Source organism: Erithacus rubecula, assembly GCF_903797595.1.
Source record: "Erithacus rubecula genome assembly, chromosome: 2".
Lineage (NCBI taxonomy): Eukaryota > Metazoa > Chordata > Aves > Passeriformes > Muscicapidae > Erithacus > Erithacus rubecula.
In genome coordinates this window covers 87884083-87907900 of record NC_136685.1, presented here as the reverse complement: position 1 = coordinate 87907900, position 23818 = coordinate 87884083, and the positions used below count along the sequence as shown (strand labels likewise).

The window sequence follows — 23818 nt, the reverse complement described above, 5'->3', positions numbered from 1 at the left end:
TGGCATTGCTGTACATAGAAAGGTTCAAAAGGTGTGTGGATGTGGCACCTGGGGACATGGTTTGCTGGAGAACACGGTGGTACTGGGTTAATTGCTGGACTCAATAATCTTAGGGGTCTTTTCCAACCTTAATGATTCTATCTTTCCATGATTCTACACCATCAGGTAGTTAAGATATTGAACTTCTCTGCATGGAAAAGGTGAAGTCCAAAATGAGTTTATTGAGGCTAATGATAGATATCAGTGGGCTTTGGACCTGCACAGCCCAGAGAAGAGGAAGAAAGGCCTGTGCATTCATGATGGATTGTAGAAAGAGACTGTTTCAGACACAATGTAGTGAAGAAATAACCAATATTGAAAAAAAATGTGGTCCAGTGGTCCTGCTGCTGGACTGGAACTCAGTTATGTATTGTTCCTGGTTTTGCCATCAATTTCTACTCACACCAGCCTTCATGCCTATTCTTGCCCATCATTTTTCTGTCTCGTCTATCTAGGTAGCTAAAGGGGTTCTCTCTTCTCTTTTTGTCTTGGACACTCCTCATGTTAGTGTCAAAAAATAATTAATGGCATTAGAAGAAACAACTGTTCTTAGTTTGATGCTGATTTGTGTAATAGAATACTTTTCTTTCCTTGCTTACCATTTGGTGGTGATAAAAGGAGTTAATGGACATGAATTTTTATGAGCTGTTGTACTGAGCTTGAGAATCTACAGTGTGAAAAATACCATGAAAAAAAAAACCTTAAGCATGTTTTCTCTTTCTTCTCAAATCTCTCTGACTACAGGTATTGCAGCTGGGTTCTGAAATCCTCCCACAGTACAAACAAGAGGCACCAAAGACTCCACCGCATATAATTTTGCATTATTGTGTGTTCAAGACTACCTGGGACTGGATCATCTTGATTTTAACCTTCTACACTGCTATTTTGGTCCCTTACAATGTCTCCTTTAAAACCAAACAGAACAACGTGGCATGGCTGGTCGTTGACAGCATTGTAGATGTCATTTTTCTGGTCGACATTGTGCTGAATTTCCACACCACCTTTGTGGGGCCGGCAGGAGAGGTGATCTCTGACCCCAAGCTGATTCGCATGAATTACCTGAAGACCTGGTTTGTGATTGACCTGCTCTCCTGCCTGCCATATGATGTCATCAATGCATTTGAGAATGTTGATGAGGTCAGTACACCACTTACTTCCACTTCCATCCATTGATTATCACTTGGTGGTTGGGGGGAGGTGCGGGACAGAGGAAAGAAATTTATGTTTTTAAATGTATCCAATTACTGTACATATGTCTCTGGTAGCCACCCACAGCATGCACAGAAGTTTGCTTCTGAGTCCTAGCCAGAAGGCTCATCCTTTAATTGCTGCTGTCGTTTTTGGTGTTAAAAATCCATGTTTATTTTCCTTCTTTGAGCACCCTCAGGGTTCAGGACAGGTAGAGGCAGACAGCAGCACCTTGGAACAGCACTAATGAAAACTGCTCCATCTGACTTAGGAAAAGTTTAAACTTTGTGTCAGGACAGTTTCTTGGGGCAGGCTGTGCTTGCTTTCACTGATGACAGATCAGGGTAGTTCTGCTAATGCCAATTCTTCACAGGAACAATTGGGAAGTAAAATTCACATTTATCAGCTGCTTCTAGTATGCTATAGCAGGTGGCAAAGAGGCAGGCAGTGACTCACTGAATTGTCTTAGAGCCCTAGAAAGCACTGTGTGGATACCTGGTGATCCGTGCATCATTGTTTGGCAGCAATATTTTTAGAGGAAGGTGAAGTGAATTGAAGGTGCTTGTTTGGTAATTTCATAATTAAATGAAAGGGTAGGGAAAAATCTGGAAATCTAGGCTCTTCCTTAGCTCTTCATTTCTCTGGGAATAGATCACAATCCAGCAAATGAACTAACATTAAACACTTAAATGCTAAAAACTAGTATTTTTTAACTGCTTGCTATTTTGCATCTGTCTGCCAAGAAAATATTCCTTAGGTAAATCCATTAAAGTTCTGTGCCTAAAGAATTCAGAGAGTTGATGAATTTTTAATAAAATCTTAGAGGATTGCAGCAGTCTGCTTTCTGGTTATATGTTATAAAACCATCAACTAGTTATGTGTCTGAGTTTATCTGTGACACAGCTAAAGCTGTAAGATACAGAATCACAGGATGGCTGGGCTTGGAAGGGATCTCTGGAGATCATCTAGAGATGATCAGCCCAGACTCTAAAACAGATTCACCCAGGTTGCACAGGATTGCATCCAGAGATGGAGAGGGATTTACATACTTACTTCATCAGGGCTTAATATTTAAATTTTAACCTGTGAAATTTGAATTTTATAATTTCTTTTAAAATATGTCCATGTTACAGAGGGCAGCCTAACTATCAAAAGAAAACTATACCAAGTGAAATATAGGCAAAACCAAACCAAATTACTTTTTAAAAATTTCACTATTTTTTATAAAATTTAAAGTGGTTTTCTCAGTGATGTGAGGACAGGTAGGCAAACTATTAAATGCAGTGGAAGAAATGTGATAGTATTTGACATTTAATTCCCTAGAGAAGTTTTCATTTTATATCAAGCTACAGACTGAAGTAACACAAATTAGATCAAACAAAAAAGCCTTGTGAGACCTGTCCTTAAGTATTTATTTGTCATATAAAAGACCCAGACTGCAGATTATTCTGCAGGGCTTTCACATATTGCTTTGCTGTGACACTGATGGAGTGATAGAAGGAGTGGCTGACATTTAGACAGAAAGAGTAAAAATAATAAATAAAATTTAAAAATAAACGAAGCAAGAAACAAAAAAAAACCCAACAAAAACCAACAGATGAGAAAGGAAGCTTTTCTCACCCAGGGCAGATAGAAGGAACCTGGTGAAGATTTTGCTGAAGGAACACTTTTTGACTTCAGACTGGTGATGTGACCTACAGAACATCCCTGAGGAAAATGTCTGTATCAGTGGCTGTGACAGCCGTCGAACTGAGCACAGATGATTCTGGACTCATGGTAGCAATTCTGCAGAGAAATTCTTGTGTGAGTTGGTATTTCTGCAGGTTCTCCATCTTAGTGTAGCCTTGTGGCAATGGGAAACTGATTGGTACTTCAGTTTTCCCCTGGCTCTTCAGAACTCTCCTTAATCAGTATAAGAGTGTTGGTTTTAGTTATTCTACTATTGTGCCCAAGGGGAAAAAAAAAATCAAGATTTTTCTTGATGCTGTCCTTTCAAGACTGTTCATCTACATTTCCCATAGTGTGTTCTGACATTTGGCTGGGATAAATCACTGTAGAATCATTAGAGCAGAGTTTCCACTGGTGTAAATTGCCATGCTTCTATTGAGAGCTCGTAGGTTGGTTTATGGGACCTGGGGGGTTTGGCCAGCAATGCCAGCAGAATAACACAGTGCATATCAAGAGGGGTTAGGGACAGTATATGGTGATCACTGTTTCAAGAACTACCTGTAGAGAGAAAGATAACCTTTTATTAGAGAAGGATAAAATAAAAGCCACATTCAAGGAATCTTGAAAGCAGAAATCTTTGCCTTTCTTATTTTTTTTTTTTTTTCTGTTGTATAGAGCATTCCCTTGTGGGTCAATTCCCTTCCTTTCTTGATGGTTTAAATTTACCTCTCTCTTGCCCTGGATTACACACCATATAACTTTGCAGCTGGATTAACTCAGGTTCAAGGCTGTCCTGCTCAACATACAGATAACCAAACTGAACTGTTATCTGTGTGTCACTTTAATCTTGCTACAGGGAATTCCCTTGGAACAATGGCACTGGAGTCAATAGCTGGCCATGGCTGCTGCAGGAATTTTTTTTTTCTGGAAGTCCTAATGAGAATATCCTTTTGAAAATGGCCAGAGATGAAATGGTACCCAGTGTCAACAGTGGTGATAAAATGAAATGAAGAATATGAATTGCTGTTTTCCTGGTCTGATGTTTTCCATACATGATTGTAAACAGGAGGAAATAGAATCCTGGCTTTGTTGCAGTCCCTATAATGAAGGAGAACTGGGCTAGGTGGAAGCTTGTTTATTTTGCTGTCTGCTGTCATTCTCTCTTAAAAAAAAGGCACTGAAGACTCTGAGAATTTCATGGAGGAACTAAGTTGACAAGTCAATTTGTCCTTAAGAATATTGTAATTACTGTGATGGAGACTAATTGATTTGCAAGGGACACAGGACCTGCAGCACTTAATTAGTGAAAAACTGCTTAATAGGGTATTGAGGTTTTTTTTTCCCCCTTTGGGCATTTTTGGGACTGTCCTCTGACTTATCTCTAGATTAATAGTGAAACCATTTTTGTCATCTCTAAAACAATCTACTAATTGTAATAGGTGAAACTAGAGCTGATCAATATTTTTGGCAAGCAGACACTCATTTGAAAAAATTATGGTGTTGGATTTTGTTTTCTATTTTGAAGTAGCTTTTTGTTTTGCAATTTACTTCATTATTCCATTATAAGATATTACAGAAAATATTTTCTTGAAACAAAATTGAGCGTGACTTCTGTGGTTTTCAGACAATTTCAAAATTCTTTGGGTTTGTTGCAGTTTGGAACATTAGTATATTTTCAATTCACATTTTTCAAAATAATTGAAATTCCAGTTTCCTCTCTGCATGGTTGAGAATATTTTTGTCCATAAAAATAATTTGAATTCATTAACTATTAATCAATACAACTATTAATAACTACAATTAATTCAAGAGGCCCTTAAGTATGAATAGCCACATTCTACAGATGGAAGAGGAAAGAAAAAACATTAATGTCTTTGTACAAGGCCATATAATTATATAAGAAAATGATCTCAAGTGCTGTGCTCAAAGAGACAGTAGAGTATTTCATACTCAGACATGAGCAGAATTCAATAAATGAAGAAATGTGTAGCTGTAGAGAAATTTCAGTTGTTCCCCAAATGAAAGTAAAGTTATTGATGTTTCTCCTGGCTTTTATATATGGGAAGTGAATTATGGGAAGTTAAATACTAATTATTTTCTTGACCTGACAGAATTTCAACAGAAGAAAATATACCACTGATTGATGAATCAACTTAATGCTAGGCTTGAACTTCCTATTGTTAAGAGAATACATCATGCTGTAATTTAGTCTGAGTAAGAAGAGAAAATATTGGTCTAAAATTTAAACAGCCCTTGAAACATGTGATGTTAGTCTCTTTCAAATGTGAATGATCAAAATAGCATTTGTCAGTAATTCTTTAAAGTAATTAGTATTATTCCTTACTTAAGAAAATACCACCTACTTTGGGGGATAATGTTATCTTTTTGTGTTCAGACATCAATCAGTAAAATTAACAAAAACCAGGCTTAAAGAAAATTCCACAATTTTTGCCAAGAACAGTGCAATTTAAGACTTTGAATTCCAAAGCATATTTTTGCAGTGTCAGCTTGAGCAATTTTATACTGTGGTTTTCATCCATAATGCCATAAGATATAATTTATATTGGAAAATATTTGACTTACTGCATGTGATGCTGTTGTGAAATCTCATGGTAGGAGTGGAATCTAGTCATGTCACCACCATATAAATCTCTGAAGCAGGGAGTTTGCAGTAGTAATTGCTATATGAGTTTGAGCAGAGCACTGTGATCAGTTGTTGGCTGATGCCAAATTGAGAACCATGTATTACTCTATTAGTTGAGGTAGAAGGGAAATAAATGCATAGTAAAAGATCATCAGGAAAGATGTATTCAATATAAATGATCTAGTGCTCACTTAAGTGAATGAACAGGAGAGAAGCTAGCATGTAGGCAAAGAAGATTTACAGCTTTGAAAGGCCAAAATTTATGATGATGATAAAAAAGTCCCAGGAAAAAATACAATACAGAATAATAGAAGTAAATGAAGATAATTAGTGCTAAGTGAGTGTGGTGTAGCTGGAAAGTAAACAGTGAGTTGAGAGAGGAAAAAATGAATGTGTTGCTGGTCAAATTGTTGGCAACTCTCTGAGGCAGTACTTTTGCAATAGATTAATTTAAACCTTGTTAATGGAATAATCTCTCATGCTAATACAAATTAGCTATTTAGGAATTACTGAAGTGGCTACACTGGAAAGCATGCAACTTCCTTTTTTTTTTTTTTACACCACTGCATGCAATAAAGGTCAAGGAAATAAATTATCATATTCACACTTCTATGGAATAAACTGGGACCTATAAAGAAAGATTTTGGGTTAGATAAATTTTGCAAAATGGAAAATAGAATTTAAAAAGTATTTTTAAATTGTAAACAGCTGAGTAATATGAAATCTGTTTGAAACAGTAGTTCACCACTCTCATTTGAATCTGTCCAATGAGGCTAGTGTTGTATTTTGCATGTGAGCCTATTGCTAAATTTAGTAATAAATTAATAATTTTCTATGGCTAATTGAAATTTGAACGTAGTCATAACCTACTTTTTATGTAATGTCTTTAACAAAAAAACCCCAGCTGTGTATCACTGTGATCCAGGCATGGAGGGAATGTTGGCAAAGGTGGTTCTTGGATGAGATGAAAGTAGATGAGGAGGGATCAGTGAGACCCTGTGGACTGGGTGACACCTACTGGGGCTCCTGGGGAAGGATCAGGCAATTGGGTTTTTGTGCCCAGATAGGGCAGGGGGAGGGCTGGAACATGGGCCTTGGATTGGGGGTGTGATGATGGAGGAGATCTGCTTGGTGGGTGTCCCTATGTGAGAAGCCCCTGAGAAACAGGACAGAGCAAGGGGAGGTGTGTGCTGGGGTCTGTAACCTGCCCAAAACCCTTGGGGCATGGCTAGGAAGGTCCTTGGTGTGACCCCTAGGTGGTATTTGGGGCTTCAGAAGGAGCTTGGCAGGCTTGAACTCTGGAAAAAGGGAAGTGCAGTGGAAAAGAAGAGCAATGGTGGTGGGGAAGGGCTGCTAGTTTGAATTGTGGAAGTGCCTCTGTTCTGCACTTCCAGGCAGAAATTATTCCTTAGCAGACAGGTAGGTGAAAGGAGTATTTTGGGGAAATGCAAAGGTCCAAAGCAGATTGCTGTGGTGAAGTCACAAGCCAAGATATAAACCAGTCAGGCAAAAGAAGCACTTCCTGTTCAGGGAATTGGGAATTCAAGTGAGGGTGTCTCTTTTTTGTCTGCTTTGTTCCACATCTCCTCACATCACACCCTCGCCCCTGCCTTTTTTTTTTTCCCAATCAAATGACCTTTTCTATCTTCCTTCCTTAAAATCCCAACCTCCATGCTACCCATCACATGCCATTTTAATGCTACCCTGTGAAGGGGCAGGCTGTCTTTCCCCCCCCAAAATCCTCAGTTTTCCAAATTGTGTTGATGTATATCAACACTCCAGAGCTTTTATGCCTTGGAAGACATTCAAGGTTAAATTCTCTCCTATGCTGTAAGCCTGTTTCAGGTGTTGAGTTTATTTTAATTCTGCTACCTTCCCTAGTCTTACCCAGGCTCACACACCTTGGTGGCTCAGAGACATCTGCTGCTGATGGATAGCCCATACCAGAAGAGAATTCCAGAGCAGGATGTGTTGCTGTGTCCCTGCCTAATGTTGACTTTCTCTGTAGGTTCTACTGAGGCTGTTGAGATGCCAACTGACTTCTCTTGTTCTGCACTCCAAATGTTCAGATTAGTCTTTCTGCTAAGTCACAGATAAGTAAGGGTGTTATTGAATTTCAGGGCTACTTCTTCATAGCTTTGAAAGGCCAGACATGATCTATCATTCTGTTAAAGAGAGAATAGTAGTCTACATAAGCTATTCAGTCTGGACGAGGCTAAAAGAATTACAACGCTGAATTACATTTTGAGTGATAATGTATGGTGATAGCCTTTGTCCAAGTAGGAGAGCTAATTGAATATATTAGATTCTGAATTATTTCAAAAGGCTGCTGTTAGAGTGAGGCTTACACTGTGTATAAAGAGAGGCATGTTACAAAGATAGGGATCAGTAATGCTCCTCTTCTCCCATCATTCAGCACACATGTATTGGTCTGAGGCAGAAAGTCAGATGAGATGACAAAGGGTATTTGTTTGAGTAGTTAAGTGGTTGCTCTGCAGTCTATTTCATATTAGGGATGGAATTAGAATTGGGAAGATGGAGAGGTATTAGATGCCAGTAACACTAAATCTTATTTGGGTGTTTTGCCTCTTTGAGATAAGTAAAAAGCTTCTGGAACTGGCTGTTGCTTTGAATCAGAAGCATTGGAAAACAGATTGTTGTCTATGTCTTTAGGTTACTTATGTGTTTATCTTTATTCTTGTTCTTCCTCATAAAGTAAAAGAAAAATAAAGTTTGTTTCCTGGTTTTGTTTTGTTTTGTTTTTCCTCAGTGTGCATGTATGCATGTAAGGCAAGCATGGACATAGTTTTACAAAGGAAAAATCAGCCTTCCCATCTCTTCCCACACCCTGTGCTCTTATGCATGAATTATTGCTGTTTCTCCCCCAGTTCTAACCAAGCTCACAGATGTCTGACTAAAATAAGCTTCAGGAGTCTAGAGATCTGTTTTCTTCAGTGCTGAAAACCACAGCAGCATCCAGAGGGCTTAGATATTGATTTTGACCTGTGCACATAACACTATCTCATCTCTTGGTTGCTAAATATGGCAAACTGTAGGAAAGGTCATGTTCTCAGACCTAATTAAGAAAATCAGAGGAGACAAATGATGGAAATGTGTAGTCCTAATGATGACCTGACAGGGCTGCCAGGTTACTGCACATAGGCAGAGCCAGGTTGTGGCATGGCTGACTTCAAATCAAGTGTCAAGAAAGAAGGCAGTGCTTTCTCTCTCTCTTGCCTCACAGTAGTGATAAATTTGGTTCATTGCCTCCCCTTTTGTAATAAATAATTTATTTTTTTGTCTGTTTCATTCTCCTTCTTTTAATGGTTAGCTTTTAGTCTGCTGCATCTCCCTTTAATTGAGATGAAGCCTGAACTTTAGCAGTTCCATATGAGAGAAAAGTGCTGGAAAACTTAGGAAACATTTTTGCTAATACTGAATATTTCTCTTTTTAAAAATAGGTAGTAAGTAGGAAGTAAATTATCCTGTCTTTGAGTCTAGGAAAAAAAAATCTTAATGCTTGGGTTAAGTGCATTTTCTTTCTGTACATGTAGAAAGTGAATAATGGCCTAAAAAGTGAATACTGTCATGTTGATTGAATCTATTACTAAAGTACTTGTGCTACTGCAGCTGTAGGAGGTGGGGTGAATGTAACATTTTAGTTATTTTCTGCAGATCATGATGCATCTTGTTTGGAATGGCAAATGAATTATTTCTCATGGGGTTTTTTTTTGAGGGGGGGAGGGCAGGGATAGTGGCCTCAGTTACTTTTTATGGCTATTCTTTAAACAATTTGTATTTAGATTTTTTTCTAGGTGGACTTTTATTATTCAGTGAACTGAGTTGAATTTAATTTTGCATGGAAAATGAACAGCAGCCACTGTTTTTATCTGTACAGCATGTATCACTGCAGTGTCCACTGTCACTGCTCTTGGGGACCATAATGACACAAGTAACAATAATTGCCCTGTTTACAGCCTTTATGTTTTCAGTGTCTCCATCTCATTTACTGGGTGTGAAAGCAATAGCACAAATCTTAAGTTGTCTGATTGAGAGGTAGAGCCAAAACATGGATATCCTGGATCCTGTGTTTGGAGACAAGGCTACTTGCATGGCTGAGCTATCAGTGTGAGACAAGGGGTGCACTCACAGTAGATTAGATTTTGCAGAAAGCAAGGAAATACAGAAGAAAATGTGTAAATGTGTACAGTATATAGTGGGTGTCTAATTAATGACAAATTATACATGGAAATTTACTTTTGGCAGTATTTAATGGACCAACTTATGAAGTGTTTTCTTTGAATATAAAATATGGACACTGCTTTCCCCTGGGACTGAGGCTGCTCTGTTTTTCTGTTTTTGGGGTACAGTTCTACTTTGCAAAGGATGTGTAGAAGGAGTGGGAGGGGAAGTGGTTGTGTTTATTATTTTAAGGGCTTTTGACATTCAAGTCTGCTCTATCAGTGGCTATGAAATTATTTCTTCAGTGTCTCAGTGCCTTGAGCTTGCCCTTTGGTTTGGAGGGGACTGGCTATACTTTCTTCTTTTTTATGCAGCAGCCATCACTGGCAATGAAAGTAAACCTGCCAAACTATGAAATATTTATCAACATCTATATACAGGTATCAGCAGTAGAATTTTTTTAGTCCCATTCTGTTGCTTCAAAACAGTTGAAATACAAGTGTATGTGAAATTCAGTATTTTCTGACATACTTGACCAAGTGCTGCATATTGAAGTGAACACTGCACCCAAGTTCTCTCTGTAAAAAAATACACTAAAAATATACTATAAGTCTGTTCTGGCCATATATAAGATTTTTTTTTCTTTTTAATTTTTGCATAGACCCAAGGGATGTTTTCTGTTGGATAGAGTACCAGTACTTGCAACTGTGTGGGGTAACTCAGACACAGGTAGAACTCCACGGAATATTAGTTAGCCTTGTCCTTTCCCTGGCTCCAACACAGATATTCCTTATGGTGACCCTTTAGAGCACATCTGGAGGTGCCTGGGACCTGCAGTGCTCTTCTAGCTCTTTCTAGCTCTTTATGAGCTGAGGTTCTCCTGTTTTCTTTGGGCAGAAGGATCTCTGGGTGTCTCTGCATCTGCCTCTCAAAACTAGCAGGAGTAGCAGACCAAGAGGGTGGGACACACATCAAGAGAAGTAAATTGAGTTCAGGCTCCTTTGCGTGACATTGTGGAGCCATCTGTATGATAAAAGCATAAAAATAATCTGCACTGATAAGAGCATTAAAATGGACAATAATCTAAAAGTACAGTTCTATTTAGGAAAGTGGTAATCTAAAATTGTCAAATTTTCAATCCAGCAGATCTATTCCAGTGAGCATTAAAATATAACTTGCTAAATCTGGTGCCAAAAATACTGATTTAAAGTATTGCAGGACTATCTGATTTTTTTTTTCCTAATTTATCATCTGTGAAACAGTCTATTAAGTTTTTCTTGTTTGTAACCATTTGAAAGTTTTTCACTTAGAATTTTTTTAAGAATTATATGCATAATCATTTCCCTGTGCAGTTCTTGCTCTTGATATGGATCCATTTAGGATTGACAAATTCTTTCCATTGAGGAAATCAAAGAGCGAACCCTGTTAACCCTGAAATAAAAATAAATTGGTTATTTTTTAATAGAACTTTTTCTGAACTTTTAGAATCTCATTGGCAATGCAGTCAGGTGAGTATTAGGAGTAATTAGAATATTTAATGTATCCTTTCAGTGCAACCAAATCAAGTATATATTTTTCTGTAAGTATTCAAGTTCTTTTTGTACAAAAAGCCTATTCTCTATTTCTGGTCAGAATTTGGTAGAATCAGTTTATCTCAAATGATGCAGTTCAATCCCATTTAAACTTTTAAAATAAAAATTTTTTTAGCAAATTTTACAAGGGAAATTAGGGTAAGAGAATGTTTGAAAAAGGTATTTTGGCTTAGATTTTTAAAATCTGATTTCATGTATTTTAATTCCCATTTTTCATATCCAATTTCTAGAGCTTGTCTTTTGTGATTCTTCTCTTTCCCCAAGTATTTCAAATCCTTCATTCTTTTTAATTTTAGATTAAGAATTAACCAGATTCTAAGCTATTAAGTCCTTCCTAAACCATTATTATTTCTTGGCTTTGGTAGGACTCTTGCTGACAAACAGCACTTTTTGGAGGGCTTTTTCTGGCTTTTATTTATTTATTTATTTATTTATTTAATCTCAGGGATATGTTTAATTTGAAGAACAGGTTTTGAACAAAAATAAAACTGTTTTCTCAGATGTTGGGGTGGTGATTTTGAAGCACTCTGTGATTATAAGGCTTGGTTTTGAGTCTGAAGCTAAAAGAGCACCATTTCTGGAGACCTCTCAAACTGTGAAAAATTAGTGTTTCACTGCTAAGGTTTGTAAAGAGAAAAGGGAGAAATGTGGATTGGTCCTGAGGGAAAAGTTCCGAAGGCTGTGTTGCAATGTCAGAATATTTAGAATGCAGAGACTAAATGCCCTGGTCAGTGCAGGACTTGCATACACCCAATTCTAAAATGCTGTTATAATTTTTTGCATTTTCCACTTTGCTTTTCCTCTCCATACTGAGTGTTCAGCAATACCTGCTTTCATTCCCCTGGAAAAATTAAGGCTTTTGTGTCTTATTTTCAGAATTGGCATTTAGGCTTTGCTCCAGTGTTTACAAAACAAAGCTGGGTCTGGAATGAATGGGAAATGGAAATTAACTTACTTTGTGTAGCAATTTTTGTATCACTGACTTGAAAAGTTTGGCATAGGTGTTCATAAAAAGAATAGTTCACTTGCTCTCTTCTAGATTTCTGTAAATATATTTGATTTAAAGGAAGGCTGCTTTTGTATCTTCTTTTTTATTTTTCTCTTTTCTCTTTCTTTTTACTCCCCACCCCCTGCTTGCATTAGATCTTGTCCAGATACTTAATAGAAATTGATAGTGTGTTCCCAGGTAACAAATTACATCTGTCTCTGAAAATGAGTCAATGTAATCATGACAAATTCATGAAATAAAGAGAACAGATATTGCTGCAGTCCTGGGGAACATGAGTCAATATACTTTATGTAATTATTTAATAAAACATCTTTTCTAGTGCATTGAAGCAGCCTAAGATACTGAGGCAGTTGTATTTATGCAGGAATAAACAAACTTCCAGTAAAAGCTGGTGACCAGAAGTATGCAATTATGCGTTTCCAGAAATACTCATTAAACCAGTCTGCTTAAATTTTAATCAGACTTCTATGTACGAAACAGTCTTGGTAAGAGAAAGTAGAAAAAAAAAAAAAAAAAACACAAAGGATTTTTAGGATAGGTTATTTAGATCTTCTCATGCCCCAAATGAGTTTGAATTTTTTGATTTGACTTCTTGTGCAAATCTATATAAAAGTTAAGAATACAAAATCCTGTATGCTGGTTTAATTCTGTTTTATGGGAACCATATTATTTTCAGCACAGAAATACTGCATTGATATCAAAGCTGTCATAAAAAGGATATAATTTGGGGATTAGTGAGATATTTGAAATATTTAAGCTATACGTAGCTCATATGAGAAATGTCAGAGGACTGATTATCAATGCAGGAATTTGTGGATAGGAAATAGGAAAGTGGAGTCATAGGAAATGCTCTGTAGGAAAGAGGAAGACTACAAATTTCCAGGTACTTTCAATATTTTTTGGCCTTTTTAATGTATCTTTCTGATACCTCTGAGCTAAATATTGCAATCTGTGCTATATCTGAGACATTACATCTGACGTGTTGCATAAGAATTCACAACTGGATATGCCTGTTGTTTGGAGTTTTTACAAAGGTATTTGTAAACTTTTAAAATAATCTGAAAAAGGAGTTCAGAGAGCAACCCACAAAATGGTAGTGGATGAAGGCAATAGTGCCTGTATTCCTCCCTGGAAAGGGAGCTAATCTTTTTGTGTTTCACAGTTTCTCTGTTATCTGGTGGCCATCTTTTTTATGGATCACCTTGTTCCTCAGGATGCCGCCGTAACGAATACCGTTGCTTTCACCTGAAATTCTAATGGCCTCTGTGCTTTATTGCTTTATCCTTCCAGGGCATCAGCAGCCTCTTCAGCTCCCTCAAGGTGGTGAGGCTGCTGCGGCTGGGCCGCGTGGCTCGGAAGCTGGACCACTACATCGAGTACGGGGCGGCGGTGCTGGTGCTGCTGGTGTGCGTGTTCGGGCTGGCCGCGCACTGGCTGGCCTGCATCTGGTACAGCATCGGCGACTACGAGGTCATCGACGAGGACACCAACACCATCCGCACCGAGAGCTGGCTCTACCAGCTGGGAGAGTCCATTGGCACGCCCTACCGCTTCAACACCTCGGGGTTTGGAAAATGGGAAGGCGGGCCAAGCAAAGATTCTGTCTACATCTCCTCGCTGTACTTTACAATGACCAGCCTCACCAGCGTGGGGTTTGGGAACATCGCTCCCACCACGGATGGGGAGAAGATCTTCGCCGTGGCTATGATGATGATTGGCTGTAAGTATTAGAGAGTCTGTCTTTCTCATACACAACACCAAAAAGCTGCATGTCATGAATGCTGATTTCATAAGAACATCTGTGGAATGGTTTGAAAGCAAAACCAGTGAGAGACTCCGAGTCAGAAAGACAATTTAATAGGAAAAAAGAGAAAAATAAAATCCATGCAATAGTACAAAAGAAAAACCACTGACAGAGTCAGAATACAACCTGATACCTTGCTGGTTTGGGTGGTGGTAGTAATCCAGATGAAGTGGTCTTGTTGAAGTAGTGATCCTGTAGAAAGGTCTGGTAGCTCTTATCCTCTAGAAACCAGTGGGTAAGGGCTGCCTTGGTGTGCCAAATCTCAGCTTCTATCTAGGTAGAAAAGGCTTGGCTTCTCCTGGGTGGAGAATCTCCCAATGGGATGATATAATTTTATCAGTCATGCAGAGGGACTCAATGGCCCATTAACAGAAGATATCTTCCTGAAAGAAGGATGGGTCATAGAAAAGATTAAGAACATTGTCCCAGCTGATTTTCAACAGATTGCCCATTAGCAGAGGATAACTCCCACAGAGATAAAAATTACTGCCCCACCTGGTTTCAGCAGATGGTGATAGAATATATACTTTTGGGCACATCTTTACATTGTAACCTAGAACAATCTGGAATCCTGCTAAGTGTGATGCAGCTAAAAATATTTTACTGGTTAGATTTAAATCACAAATAGGGGTATTGTTGTAACTAGCAAAAGTTCAGCCATTTTGAAGGGAATATTCTATCCATATCCTCTCAATATGCTCTTGTAAGTAAACCATAAAATGCTTAAAGCAGGAACTGTTAAGAATTAATGCACCTTTTTGCCTCCGCCATTTTAGTATGTGTCAAACTCTTCTCATGTCTGAGAGCTGTACACATTTGATAAGTGGTTCAGAGTGTGGGAGGAGGTCAAGGAGCATCATCTTCTAAGGGAGAGAGATCTGGGACTCTTAAGGAGCCACAAACTCTGCCATGGGCTGAGCATACAGACATATCTTAAAGCAAGGGGGATGATGCTGTCTTTGGGCACCTCTGGTCAGATATCCTTGTTAGAATGGATGCATGTTGCCAAGCTGTCCAGCTGTTGGCCATGTTGTCATTTCAATGCAGGATCCACATTCAAAGTGAACCATATGGTGGCCACTGTTAAACTAGGTTGTGGTTTTTCTAGATGAGTGTGGAGTTTGAACCAAAATATGGAAAAAAAGAAAAAAAAAGAAAAAAGAGAAAAGAATCTGCTTTGTCCATGGGAAAACATGTCATTATATGGAGAAAGACAGAAGCCTCTGTATGATAATACTGCATCCAGAGGAGGAGAAAGTCAGTCCTTGCTAAGCAGAAAATTAAAACCAAATACATAATGAAACTCAATTAGCAGCACAGTGCCTGTTGTAGAAATGTAAACCTCTGATTCTGATGTGTCCTTTTACAGCAACACTGATGTCACACACTGAGCTTTCATGTGCAGTGTTAAGCCTGATGAAGGTTAGTGAGGAAAACTATCAAGACAAGCATCATTGATCACACAGGGATTGGGATATTTTAGCTATAAATATTGTTAATTCTGTTTTTCTAGTTTTTTCCTCTGCTACTCCCATCATTTTAATAAAACACCATGTAGGAGAAGGGAAATTTTAATAAAACATGGATAAAATTTTGCAGTTTTCTCTTGAGAAGGTGCAATTAGACACTGTAGTGGTGTAGCACAAAACAGGCTTCCAAACATATTTCATTATGAAGGTGCCAGTTTGATAGGAAATATCTTGATCTTTGGCTTATTGTTATGACCATGATACCAGCTAGAACAAGAACAGCTAGTATTAATCAGTATTATTATTTAGTACATTGTATGAACAATGATTAACCATAGCCTTCAAAAAGTCATGAATGTACATGGGGTTATTTTGGACTTGTACCTTTTCCATACTCTTCATAGGATAGTGCGGCAGAAATTAACTTAATTTGTGCATAAATAATGTTGATTTAGATGAGCAGAAAGAAAATGATAACCTTTCTTTTTGTGTGCTTTATCCACTGCTCATTTGAATAGCAATAAGTGCTGTATCAAAAGACTAGTGGCTTAAACAAATCTGTGGCCAGCTAAGTTTACAGTCACAATTTCATTAGCAAGATCACCTTTGAAATGTTTATCTTATCTTTATTTCTCAAAGAAACTAACTTTTCCGGAAATGGTGATGAAGAAGGTGAACATGTGTGAAAATATCTTCAAGCCCCACTTCTCTTGCATGGGCTGTCTGTGAGGCTGCCCTGCAGAAAGTCAGGGTGCAGTGCAGGGCAGGGACTTTCCTTCCTGCTGGTGGCTGTCAAAGAAGCTGCAGCTCTGTGAGTCCTGGATCCATTCAGAGACACAACTTTGCCTTTGTACCCTCTCTGATTTTTGGTTTTGATGGTCTTGGCTTCAGATCTGTGCCTCCATGGTTTGGTAGGGACACTCAAGAGCTGCTTCCCTGGAGTGCAGATGTTGGCATCAAGTAGAGGGAAATGAGGAGTTTGCTTTTAGAACTGCGAGTTCTTCCTGCTCAGAATTATATTTAGTACAATGGATTTGATTGTGCAAGGTTCTTGTACCTCTGGGAAAGGCTGGTCATGGTGTGCATGCATTGCCAGGTGACGTGGTGGCTCTGCAAGGCTTTCAAGTCCTTGTTTCTAGCAGCTTGGGTTCTAGTTTTGTTTTGGTTTAGTGGCTCAGCATCTTGAATAGTTTCTGAAGAAGAAAGGTGTGAATAGCAGTGATACTTTTTTCTTTGATCTTGGATTGTTGTCTGTTGAGCCTCTGTTTCTGAAGAGGACTGGCTGTGTAAACAAGTGTTTTTATGATGTGCGTTGCTGTCTTTTCCACTGGCAAACTGACTGAAAGGTTTGTGCTACATGGTGACATCCAAATAAGGTGTTTGTGTCAGAAAGGCTCAGAATATTAGATGTATTTGAATGCATAAGCAGTTCATAACTAGTGTCCTTCCATGTGTCTTTAGTATGCTCATGCCCAGAGAGATGGAGTTAACACTGTAATTTCATCTTCCATAAGACCAAATTTGGTTTGCCCTGCTGCTCAGCCATGGATATGTCCCCTTCTACTCACTGCTTACTCACTCTGTAAAGCTGATTCTGTGGCAGAATTTCATTTGTGCTGCACTAACTCTTTGTAGACACATTAGTAATAATAGTTTGCTGTGACATCAGGCAGCTGTTTTACAAAGTAGGTAAGACAAATATTTTCTTTTGTTCAAGCTTTCATTATGGTAAATAATAAATCCAGGTAACTTTTAATTAAAAAGTTATAAATACTTTTGTGAAGCTGTCCTGGACCAGTGGGAATTTTGGCTGAGTTGAGTGCAAGTGTTGACCCAGTAAAAAGTTTAATGTATGTAGCTTGTAGAAGTGGGTGCATCATATTAGCTGTGCACAGACCTTGGGAAGGCATGACTGAGGTGAATAAGTCATGTGTGGGTATTGAGCCTGTGGGGCTGACTTTGTTAGTTTGGTTTACACCTGGGACAAAGTTTAAGAAAGCATGGCTTTGTCTCAGCAGCCAGGTGTTGTACTCTCAAATGCAATGATGCACATGCTGTCCTACTGACCTCATTGTGGCTGCAGTTTTCAGAGAGAAAGTGTTTTGCTCTTGGTTGTTTTGATATGGGAGGTGAAACCTCTAATTAGATTTGTGTGGGGCAGTGGCATACTCTTAACCCCAGGGATGTTTTGTCACTTTGTCAGCTCTGCTGGAGAGGGTAGGTGAAAATTGCTCTTGATTCTTGACCTCAAGTAGTGCACATCTGTTTGGGAAGCTCAAGTTATTTTAAAATAGAGGTGAAGTACCCAGTGGCTGCTTTTAACAATTTCTATTCTGTGGAAGCTTGTGTTTCATATTACTGTGTAGCTTCTTTTCCTGAGCATATGGTGAATTAGTATTGCAAAGCAAAATATCTTCACATCTGTGAACTGACCTGCATGATTTTACCTCACTTTCTTTATTGAGTGTATGTGTATGTATATAGAGAGAAAGATGAATGTTACTACAGGAAGTAAAAGCAATTAACTCCTCAGCTTAATTTTAAATGAAAAACATATTTGCTTATCCCTTTCCACAGATGGCCCCTAAATTGCTAATTAATAGGGAATATGTCTACAGACAGATCTTTCAGTGAGGCTGATGTTACATAAAACCAGGCTTAAAACTGCTGTCTAGGTCTGCAGAAAGACATATTTTTTCCATTTTTAATACTTGAGAAAAAAAAAAAGCTGTTTTAATTTTTGATTTCTTCCCTGTGGAGACATAGGCCTTAAAATTACAGTCTTTATATATTTTTCTTAGTGATTCTGTCAGGTTGGGCTGGGTATTGTTTATTTTTCCTTAGCATTAGCAGAATGCTAAAGAAGGCAAGGACTTTCATTTGCAATTTTTGTATCTGGGTACTGTGTCAACAATTCCTTTGCTATGCAGGCAGAGTAGGGATGAACAGTTCTAAAAATGCTTGGCATTCTTGACTTTTGACAGAAAATAATACTGATGGATGCTTGCCTATTTGAATTTTGAGCAATGTAGCAAAATCCATCCTTTTTGGGAGCCTTTTGTTGGTGTTCTCAGTTGCATTCAAAGATCCCAAGCTTTTAGTGCTTGTTTATGCTAAATTCTCCTTTGTTAGGTAGGAACTTACTGGAACTACAGGGCTTGACTCATCCAAAATATGAAGGGAAAGGCACATGTTTGAATGCTGAATGAAATCATAAATTCCCCTGTGATCACTTTACTTAGACCAGATAGTGAGAAGGATCATGGAAAAAGACAAAAGGAGGAGTTAAAAGGCCAGATTCATTAACATGCCTGCTTACATACTGTGATGAATTGTCAGCCACTGAGTTCATTAATCAAAACAGTCCAGAAACCCAAGCCACTCCTCTTTGTTGATGGTGTGCAACACAAGCATCCTGCAGCACTTCAGCTGTTTCTCTGATTAAAGTAGACACAGATCCCAGGAGAATGGAGTAGCTGTCTCAGCTTTGATCAGCTTTGTCTGTGAAAAGTTTCTTTCTCATTAGACAAAAAAAATGCACCAAAAACAAACCAAACAAAAACACCCAAACAATCCAGAAATGAGAATAATATTTGGTAAATGTGAAAACATAGGCAGTTTTGTTTATAGCACTCTTGCTGAAAAAAGAGCAGTGGTGTGACCATCCCTGTGAGTTTTGAGAGAATCTTGGTGGCAGGTGTCATGAAGATCAGAATTGCTCCTTCACAGCCTCACAGAGCATTGGTGACCTCCAGCAGGGTAGGAAGTGTTTAGTGGCTCTTGTGAGCAAGGATAGTGAGGAACTGATAAAAACTAAACTACTGATACCAAAACACCTGGACAATGCAGCATTGCAGCATCATGTTTGATGATCTTCCTGAAGCATGGTTTCCTCCTCATAAAGCATTGATTAAACATTTATTGAACATGTATCTAATGACAAGAGAAATGCATTTACCCCTCGAACACCTTCTAGGTGATGGGGGAATATGTTGGAATAATTTTAGCTGGAAGCTGGTGGCCTGAAGCTAAGGGGCAGCCACCTGCCAAGATTTAGTTTGGTTTGCTGAGGGTATCATTAATGGGTGCAGCACAAAGGCCTAAGAGAAAGGCTCAAAGCAACTTTCTCTGTGCTCATGGGTATTGCCAGTGCAGTGTTTTGGGTTTGGGGACATGCTGGGAAAGGAAAAAGAAACCTTGTCTTGAAAAAGTTGTCTCTTGAATTCCTGGTCTTTGTCACATCCCTGGCAAGATGACAAAAATCTCTCAGATGCCATGGATCTCTTGCTAGCTCCTGAAGTTGCAGATGACATGTTTTCTATAGGCTGATAGTTTTGCATTAATTTTCATTCTCATCTATCTTAGCCAAGACCAACAATATTCTAGCCAGTAATTCCTAATTTAAATGTCTGGATTTTTATTTATTTTTTTAATTTCTTTTTAATAAGTATGGCCAGTCTTTGCAGTTCTGTTCCTTCACACCTCTGAGCTTTATTACTTTTTATTTGATGCTAGTCATGATATTTGAAGAGATGGTGTGTTATTGCTGTAATTGTTAAGCAACTGTTTGAGATTTCTGAATGCTATTTTGCTTGGATACTTTCTCCACTAGAATGAACCATCAGAAGTGTTTAAGATATATTTCTGTGCTACAGCAATTTTCAGCAAAGTTATAGGGTTGGCAGAAAAGTGGGTAGAGTTTCCCTATAGGTTAGAAGAGGGTTTAACTATCAGGGCAGGATTTGGTCTGGTTGTCTCTGAAGGTGAAAATGTCTCAATTTTTCTTGGTAAGAGTAAAGAATGAGTAAAAACCAATCAATAAAAAACCAACCAACCAACCAATCAACCAAACACCCAAATACCCACCAAAAAAAAAACCAACAACAAAACCTACCAAAACCTCAAAGTCATTGTGATAAACAGAAGTAAAAGAAATATACAACGTTGGTTTTGGCTTTTTGGATATATGAACAATCCTTCAGACATCTGAGTCCCGAGGGATGCAATTTGCAGCGGAGCATGTCGGCATTTCTCATCAGTAAATGTGGGGTGCACTGGGTCTTGGTGGCATTTTCAGCCCCACTGATGAGCCAGAGCATCTGGCCTGCACAGAGTTACATCACTGACATTCTGTGCAGACAGGCCAGGGAGGAGAGATGCAATCAGTGCTGACAGGCTTCACAACACAGCAAGCTCCAAAGTCAGAACCTAGCTCTTAAAAGCTGCCTCCTCTTTGGGGAAGGATGTCCAGGACCTGCATGGTTTTTTTCAGGATTGCTTGTGCTGAAGCACAACTCTGTTCCCCAGGACTCAGAACTGGGACCAATGTTGTTTAATATTCAATTTCTCTCCTGCAGAGCATAACGTTGCTTCCCAAGGCATTGGACAACTTTTGAAAGAACTGTAAATGCAAATGGAGAAAAAATAGTTCTGTTTGACAGAAGAGAAGATAAAAGTTATGAAGTGTTAATGGTTTGTTTTTTTCCAGTATTTGGGGAGAGCTCACACTACAGTAATGTTATAGATAATTGCCTTTTCTCCTTCTTTCACACAGCATTTCTAAATTTTGTCTTTTAACTCTTTAATAGGAAGGAGAAAGATAAGGTGTCCCAGCTGTGGATATCTTTCATTTGCACCTGATGTCTTTCATATCACATGCAAGATTTTGCTTTCTTTAGACATTTCTAAAATTACCTTCTGTAAGTAGATTTAAAACATTGAAATGTGCTGGCTTTATCAAACTTTAATCAGAATGTGCAACCAATTTGCTTTAAAATCTAAAGGAATAGGATTCACTCAAGTTAATTTGTGAGGGAAGAGCTTGATGCATCCAGGACAAGGACTGAGAGAGCAGAGGAGTATAAAAAGAAGAAAGAATATTTCAGGCAGGAACCAGGGGATAATATACAAGATAAATATTTTGTTCCCTACAATAAAACAAAAAAATCTGCAAGAGAGACAGTTCTTTGCTATGCAGGATAGCAAACCTTGGGATTCAGTTTACAAATTTATTCTCAAGTTGCTGAATTACACAACTGCAATCTAGAAGAGCATGATTTGTCTGTCAGAATTATATTATGAATTCCCACTTGTGGAATTGGCTAAATATGTGAAACATACAGAGAGCATGATAAAATTTTTCATTGTCTCTGCATTGCTGGGAAGCTTTTCTTAAGCAGGCAACTGTGTTGCTGACGGATGGACAAGGATTTGGTCTTACACAAGTCCATTTCTGACTAAAAAAAATGCAATTAGATAGGCATGGGGGGAGAAATAGTGAAATAGCACATCCACCCATATGACACATGGTGCCACTTGTCATCTAATATGTGGAATGTGATGGAAATTCTGAAACATCTTCTAAGCACTTTTCACTTCTCTATCAGTTTCAAAAAATTGTATGGTTATTTTAATATCTATATTTTCTTCTGTACTCAAACAGGATTGCTGTAGGTTACAAAATGTTGGAGTAGAAATAGCTTGCCTAGCTGGAATGGGTAAGTGGTTTATAGATCATGATATGATCTTAACCACTTGGATAAGCTGTCTGTGATATCCTGAGAATGAACAAGGCTTAGTTGTGCTTACCAGATCAGTGAGTTTTAGTGCATTTGGCTTCTTTTGTGTTTTAAAGAATGATTTGGCTGTTTATAAAAGTGATAGGGAATGTTTTAGAGGAGGCAAATGCTGCTGTGGGTCATATGAAGTCTACTTGGAGTTAAAAGTTCTGAACTACACTAGATCTGAACGTGAGTTATTATCTGAAGACATATCCTATCATAGGCAGCAGCCTGTTGGAAGGAATTCTGATCTACTGAGAGAATATGGAATATATGTAAAAATATCAGTATCTTTCATCCACTGTACAGCAGCTCTTGAAAAATGTGGATGGAGACAACTAGCATATTAATAGGTCCTATTGCCTGGAAGAAAAGTAGAAACTTTATTCTTCTAACCAAAGGATTTTGGCAGCCAGTAGGTTGTAAAATCTCAAGTGCCTTATGGTAAAGAATGAAACAGTTGAGGTATTAAGGCCTGATTTTTCTGACTCACCTCAACATGAATTAGGACAGGTTTTTTCCTTCTTTGAAATCAAACCAGTAACTGTACCGAGTGGTGTGGAATTAAATTTTTTCTGGTGAAATGATAGGCAAACCTCTCCTTCCCCTGTCACCATCCCAAAAGCAAATTTGTGTTGGTTCATGAGTGCAGGTGAGCAGGATGATTCAGGGTTGTGGTTTGGTACTTCATTGTTATTGCAAAGGTCCTGCAGGATTTTCACTACAAAGTATGAGGGAACTGGGGGTGCATAATGTCTTCTAAGTATATTGAGGCCAAATGGAAGGAAACAGAATTTGGCCTAAGATAATTAATTTCTGTCTTTGAACTTGAATGAGTAATTCTTCTGCAGGTTATTTTCTGATAAAATTAAGATTTACTAGGAAAGCATGAAAAATAATGGAGTTTTTGGGTCATCCTGGTCCACAAAGGTCTTAAACAGTCTCTTCTCTTTAGAAGCTCTTAGGAGCTTCTAAAAACTCCATCAAATGAATTCTGAAAACTGTAAACTTATTTATTACAGTTGTATAACTTACTGATAGTTTGTACTTTTTAGTACAAGTTTTGTAGAATATGAAGTAGAACACTTGCTGCAATTTTGAACCAACACTATCCTAACGTTCCTTTCCAAAATCTTTCTCTCTTTCATATTCAGAAGGCAAATTAGTGGAATTTCATATCCTAATGGTCAGGCCTGCTGTGGCACTTTGTGTGTATGGTCCTGGCCAAGGTGCAACCTTTTGCATCAAACACACAGATCTGGCAATGATTTTGTCTTGGGATTCTCAATATCCACTGAGAATAGTTCACAGAACTGCACCCTAAATCTCATGTGGCCTATTTCCAGTTCTCTTTCCTAAAATGGATCACCATTTTTCTCACTCATTTCCCTCTATAAACCTTCATTTCTGGGCCTGTCACCACTCTGAGCTTTGCCATCCCACACTAACACCATAATCCTAGTTTTATTTCTTTTTCCTCACTGAGAAAATTTAATAAGAAACAAGGAACCAGAAAAGATACTCAATTTGTCTTGTTCTGCCCCTTTGCTTTTTGAGAGGGAAGTTGTTATAAATTGTAATTCCTTGAGCTTCTCATTCTTGAACCATTTACTGAACTTCAAAATTCTTGTTGACTTTGCTGCATTTAAATTGGGAGAGATGG

The 23818-nt window shown here is 38.3% G+C and overlaps 1 protein-coding gene across 2 annotated transcripts in view; it reads left to right on the top strand.

The window, feature by feature from the left end:
• Positions 1-23818, top strand: part of KCNH1 (potassium voltage-gated channel subfamily H member 1) — a 169175-nt gene that overhangs the window by 34587 nt on the left and 110770 nt on the right. For both annotated transcript variants that reach the window (XM_079332858.1, XM_079332859.1), the window contains 2 exons: positions 784-1176; positions 13613-14042. In XM_079332858.1, the coding sequence (XP_079188984.1) occupies positions 784-1176; positions 13613-14042 (823 nt within the window). The remainder of the gene's footprint in view (positions 1-783; positions 1177-13612; positions 14043-23818) is intronic.